The 2,553-nt window shown below is 39.5% G+C and overlaps 1 protein-coding gene across 1 annotated transcript in view; it reads right to left on the reverse strand.

Moving 5' to 3' along the window:
• Nucleotides 1-1,502, reverse strand: part of LOC107734607 (Ral GTPase activating protein non-catalytic subunit beta) — a 38,680-nt gene extending 37,178 nt beyond the window's left edge. Inside the window, 2 exon segments of the mRNA XM_016546604.1 lie at nt 295-461; nt 1,295-1,502. Coding sequence (XP_016402090.1) covers nt 295-461; nt 1,295-1,485 — 358 coding nt within the window. The 5' untranslated portion in view covers nt 1,486-1,502.
• Between the last annotated feature and the right edge of the window lie 1,051 nt (nt 1,503-2,553).

Below are 2,553 nucleotides of genomic sequence, written 5' to 3' on the forward strand. Positions count from 1 at the left end.
ATTTACAAAATATCTTCATGGAACATGACCTTTACTTAATGTCCTAATGATTTTTGGCATAAAAGAAAAATCTATAATTCTGACTCATACAATGTATTTTTGGCTATTGCTACAAATATACCCCAGCGACTTAACACTGCTTTTGTGCTCCAGGGTCACATATGTGCATACGGCACACAAAATGCAGTTTGTTTAGATGCAAAACGTGCACCTTCTCTCATTTGTTTCTCAGTCAATGTAAGATCTAGTTAAAGACAGAACTTCATCGTGTTTGTCCACGGCTGACATACGCACCTCCCACAGTGGGCGGGGCCAGTAGCGTGTCATTGATGCGCAGCAGGAAGAGCAGCAGCACCTCCCAGGTCTCTCTGGCCATCCCGGACGAGTCCCGTGCCAACTTCTGCACGGCAGACAGCACTTGCTGACACAATTTAAAGTGCACCAGGCTGAAGTGCTCTGGTCTGAAAGAAAGAAGCATTCATATTGAAAATCATAAAGCACAAACAGGAAGTGCTACACTTATTAGGCAGAAAACACACCTAGCATCACATCCAAAAATAATATTGTTCTAGGAGAGTCATTTTATCAGAACAAAACAAATAATCATTTTCTCTTTCAAAAATCATCAATACAACAAAGCTTAAACGTTTAATCATTTTAATGAGATTTCTAATACATACTGTATGTATTAGTAGTATACTGATAATATACTAATAGTGTGTGTACACACACACACATATATATGCATGTATATATATATATATATATGTTTACACATACATGTTGGCTAAAATAAAATATGATTTTTGACTGTAGAAAAAGAAGCATTTCTGTAATTTCATTACAGATTTCTGTGATCATTATCTTAAAACATGCAACACAATTATAAATAAAATAAATGATAAAAAAAAAAATACACACAAACACACATATAATTAAAAATCTTGTTATTAAAATGCTTAAATGTTTGAGTCAGTTTGTATTGATAATATTATTGAATTGATACGTTATGATGATAATCGGGCTGCAAGAGTTTAGACATTTTTACACTAAACTGCAAAAAAAAGTACAAAATTATTATGCTGTTTTTTATTTCATGAGATGATAAGTAGACACCACTCAGTGAAATAAATCTCACTAATGTTTGAAATGACTGTTGCATACTGTGCAATAAAAATGACTGTAGGTAGTGTACAGTATAAAGTGTGCAGTATGCAGTGTTCATCAATGCAGTCATGGAAGAGTTTACGTGCACTGTGCATCATGGGTATTTGAAGCCACATGCCAAACACACCTGGGCAGGAAAAGGTTGTGCAAGTGTTTGAGGATGGTTTGGACGTAGAGGTTAGGCTCTTTAATGATGGGCTGGGGTATAGAGTCTCTCGGAGACACCAGGGCCATTATCCAGTCAGTGTAGACGTCCACGCACAACTTAACCGTGTCTCCATCCAGCGGGAGCGTCAGGCCGTAACACAGCACCTCCATGGTCCATTTCACCTGAGGAGGACAAGCATAGCATTAGACGGACTAATGACTACCTAAACCGGTTTGAGATGGATCACCAATCCTTGAGCTTGAGAGGGAAAAGTCTGATGACTCTCTCATGCACGTTTGTGAGTGAAACACACTGGTTCTGTCAGAAGGAAACAGACAAGCGCTGCATTTAATGGATCCGCGTTTTTGCACAGTTATTTTCCAAACAGCATCGGTCACCACGGGCAGCAATGAGCTGGATCAGAGGTCAGGAAAAAAAAATCAGAGGCCGAGAGGGAATGGACAGGATTTCCTCTGCTCTTATCACAATACACAGAAGCCTACAGGAACCACACTCACAATGCAATGGAAGGCAGCGCCACACACACACACACACACACGCACGCACGCACACTCTCTCACACACACACACGCACACTCTCTCACGCACTCTCACACACACACACACACACACACGCGCACTCTCTCACGTACACACACGCACACACACGCGCACTCTCACGCACACACACACGCACGCACGCACACGCACACACACGCGCGCGCGCATATAGGTCAAAGATGATAAAGGGTTTTCAAGCATCAAACAATAAAAGTTTAATACAGCTGTACAATAGAATGTGTCATTTTTTCTGATCAAAAAATAATGACTGTCATACATTTTTACCATGATTTACAGAAGACACCCACTGTGAAAGAGTGTGTGTGTGTGAGAAAGTGTGAAAGAGAGTGTGTGAGTGTATATGTGTGGGTGTATATATATATATATATATATATATATATATTAACGCAGACAGCACACACAAAAACGAACACATGCTGTAATGAGTGCTGTGCCTGCGATGAGAAGATTGTGAATAAAGAATGAATATTAGTCGAATTTAAAATAAACATTTGCATTTGAATGTTAAGTGTGCATCAGGGAGCGTCATCATCAGTGGCGTGCGAGATGAGGTGATATTGATATAAATATGTTTTTAAATGCAGTCTGTGTGATCGGCGCTTCGGCTCTTTGGAATAAGCAATGCATAAATACATGATGCTGTTTTGTACATAATT

This window comes from Sinocyclocheilus rhinocerous, unplaced genomic scaffold, assembly GCF_001515625.1.
Source record: "Sinocyclocheilus rhinocerous isolate Xijiao unplaced genomic scaffold, SAMN03320098_v1.1 scaffold2145, whole genome shotgun sequence".
Classification (NCBI taxonomy): domain Eukaryota; kingdom Metazoa; phylum Chordata; class Actinopteri; order Cypriniformes; family Cyprinidae; genus Sinocyclocheilus; species Sinocyclocheilus rhinocerous.